The sequence below is a fragment of the Phragmites australis genome, chromosome 21 (genome assembly GCF_958298935.1).
Source record: "Phragmites australis chromosome 21, lpPhrAust1.1, whole genome shotgun sequence".
Classification (NCBI taxonomy): Eukaryota; Viridiplantae; Streptophyta; class Magnoliopsida; order Poales; family Poaceae; genus Phragmites; species Phragmites australis.
In genome coordinates, this window is record NC_084941.1 from 18088078 (window position 1) to 18091492 (window position 3415).

The 3415-nt window shown below is 46.6% G+C and overlaps 1 protein-coding gene across 1 annotated transcript; it reads left to right on the forward strand.

The window, feature by feature from the left end:
* Nucleotides 1-1610: 1610 nt before the first annotated feature.
* Nucleotides 1611-3133, forward strand: LOC133902941 (uncharacterized). Its single transcript, XM_062344270.1, has one exon. It carries the CDS (start codon nucleotides 1944-1946, stop codon nucleotides 2934-2936), a length of 993 nt encoding a protein of 330 aa, XP_062200254.1. The 5' UTR covers nucleotides 1611-1943; the 3' UTR covers nucleotides 2937-3133.
* The last annotated feature ends 282 nt before the right edge of the window (nucleotides 3134-3415 follow it).

A 3415-nucleotide genomic window follows, 5' to 3' on the forward strand; every position in this document is an offset into this window, starting at 1 on the left:
GGCATGCGGGGACATTCAGCGGCTGCCCGGTGGGCCCCTTGAACCTGCTAAAGTTGGGGCGTAATGAGCGACGGGTCCGACCGAAGGGCGCATTTTTAACCCCTGTAACATCAAACTGTAGACCCATAATGGTTGATTTCCATTTATAGCTTACGGGAACTTGTGCCCCCGATTTGGGCACGCCGAGCCTCCCCCGGTAGGATAAAAGGTGGGGGGGGGGGGGGGGAGAGCACTTCGTAGAAAGACAGGTTCTAGTTTTTGAGAAGTTAAGGCTCTTAGAAGTTCAGAAGCTGTAACAAGAGCAAAAAACCTTGTAACACAGAGATCCAGAGAAAGGCATTATATGAGCATTAATAGCACATCAGACACACAGGAGTAGGGTATTACATCCCGTGCGGTCCGAACCTGTCTAAAACCCCTTGTGCATTTACTCCTACTAGCTGACGATCATCCTTCTCGCCTAGATCTCATACATTCGCATTAAATCTACGTACGAGGTGGATCCAGAATCAGCCCCCCGGCCGAATCTCAAAGGGAGTCCCTCAGGTTCCCTGCTTGTGGTGTTCATCCACCGACAGTAGCCCTTAGGTTAATATACAGAGAATATATGAGTATAGGATAAGGACTTTAGTAACCTATATATAAGGGATAGGAACTCTATATTCCTAATAATAATGTCCACAGAGGATACCAACAGAGGAGGGGTGTTTGGGTCATTGGGTGAATGTTTTTCTATCATGTTGAGCTGAGGGGAAAGGTTTGGCCATTTGATGTAGTCTTCTGCTCTTGTTCACTTGATTTGTAGTACTCAGCTACTTGGAAGATTCTGGGAAGACAAATAGCTAGGAACAACCACTTTAAGTGAGCAATACATAGTATTATATAACATCGCATACAAGAAGCAGGTGACTATAGTTGATGTTCTTAGTTTTGATCCTTAAAATATTTCTTTCTGTAGAACATTGATGGGAGGTAAGCTTGAGGCTTCGAATGAACTGGTGGCAAAAGTCACAGTTATCGAGTTAAATGATGAACTTGATGATTTTAGATGGCATTTACTCAAGTGATCAGTTCTCAATAAACTCAATGTAAAGGGCAACTCTTAATGATAACATCCTAGTTAATAATCATTTATTATAGAAACTAAAGCTTCCTTTATAGATCAAGATCTTCTTATGGTTCTTGATCAAAGGAGTCATCTTAACTAAAGATAACTCAGTAAAGAGAAATTGGCAAGGGAATACAAAATGTTGTTTTTACAATTGTAATGAGACAATTCAACATCTTTTCTTCGATTGCAATTTTGCTAAGTTCATTTGAAGAACAGTTCAAAAAGTGTTGTTTTAGACAATGATACAGTCACTAACACATTACTTTGACTACTAATTACTAATATAATATATATATAATGTAAATGCCTTGAAATTATTCTTTAAAATAAATCTAGCTATACCATTTTTAAAGTTCTTATTGATTGTCAAATTTTAAAAGTATGGATTTCAAGCAACCCAAACTATAGTCTTATGTGATGATGAGTAAGGAACAAGCGAACAACTTGGTTGGAAAAAAAACACCCTTAGACCATGTTTTAAAATAGAGTTTTTTGAGCAATCCTTGGAAATATCGTCCAGGGAGAAACGTTTGTCCCTCATCGTCACAGGGACAAACTTGTCACTTGCCCATCTATTCTCATCACCCTCCCCAAGCAACATCACCACCACACCAATATCCATGAGGGAAAGGAAGGAGCAAAAAGACGAGTAATGACTAATGAGACGGAGGTGCAGCTGCCCCTGCAAAGAAGCCATTATTAGCCACCAAATGCAGCATGCACATGCCTAGCAACCCCTGCAGCAGGAGAGGCTGCAGGTCAGGAGATACAAGAAAGAGGAGAAGAAAGCCACCATCATCATCACCATATAATTAGATTTATCGATCCAGCCATGTTCTACTATCAGATGCTCTCAGTTCTCGGAGTTGGAGGCATGCACAAGGCGGCGGCGGCGGCAACCATCTGGAGGGGCCAGGGCAGCAACATCACGAGGCAGATCCTCAAGTGCACTAGGTGGCAGCTGGAGGAGACCAGGGACTTCGTCACCTGCCCCTACCACTACTACTGCGACAGCTCCTACCCCGGCGACTACCCAGAATCCGTCGGTGTCGTTGTTGCGGTTTTCGCCGCTTACTGCGTCCTCTCCGCCGCAGTGTTCACCATCCTAGATATCGGCAGGAGCGGCACGGCCTTCCGACGGATCAACAGGAAGTACCTGGTGCCCTCGGGGCCGTTCCTGCTGCCGCTGCTGCTCCTGGTTTTCGCCAAGGGGCAGAGGCTGAACGCCGTGTTCCCGGTCGCGCAGCTCGGCCCGGCATTGCTGCTGACGCTGAAGGCATCGGCGCTGACGTTCCCGAATGAGGCCGATGGCGACCTGCGGTACGCCGTGCTCGAGGCGTCCACGGTGTCCGGCATCCTGCACGCGAGCCTGTACCTGGACGCCGTCGTCCTGCCGCACTACACCGGAACGGACGCGCTCCGGTGGTCGCGGTTCTCCGGAGAGTGCGCGACGTGCCTCTGCCGGATGGAGCCGCTGGTTGTCGGTGGCCAGACGGTGCTCTATCGGGGGCTGTCTAAGACGGCGCTGGCCGTCATCTTCGCGCTGTGCTCGAGGATGGTGTGCCGGATCTACGGCGAGGAGCGGCTGAGCGCGTGGACGCGCTTGGCGCTGGAGGGCGCCAGCTGGGTGTTAGTAGCCGGCGACGCCGTGTACCTCACTGGGTGGACGCTGGCAGAGGGCGCCGCGGCGAGCGTTGCCGTGTACAGTGTCGTCGCCGCGCTGGTGTTCTTGTGTGTGTTCGGGAAGGTATACAGGTTCTTGGCGTGGGTGGAGACCAGGCAGGTGCAGTGGAAGCCAAGCCTCAGCTGCCACACTGTGGTTTGATCATTGATTGGATCTCCAAATTTCTTCTCTTTTTCTTGGGGGTTAATTTCTTTGTTTTGTTGGATTCAGAGAAAAATGTAAAAAGAATAATAACGAATTAATCGAGGCTTTCTGTGTATGCATTAATACATAGTTACATACAAGGAAAAGGCTTAACTTCTTTTTTTATGGCTTCAGGATTTCAGTTTGTTTTTTAATATTTTCTGATATTGTGATGTGATTCACAAATCACAATTTTGTTGCTGAAGGTTCAGGTCTGTGCAATGTTAAGTAGGCCTTTTTTGTCTTTCCTATTTCAGCAACAGAGAGAAAGTAGACACCATTGCTCCTTCATTTCAGGGTATTTTTCAGTGGGCAGTTTCTTGCAAATGTTTTGATTTCGACACTGCAGAATGAATCGCCTAGTTACTTTGATTTTTTTAATTTCCACACTTTAGTTTGTTTTCGTACAATTATTTTCAATGAGCACTTCAGTAAAC

Bases quoted from the DNA above. Each gene is read 5' to 3' on its own strand.
- LOC133902941 (XM_062344270.1), top strand. From the start codon at position 1,944: ATGTTCTACTATCAGATGCTCTCAGTTCTCGGAGTTGGAGGCATGCAC.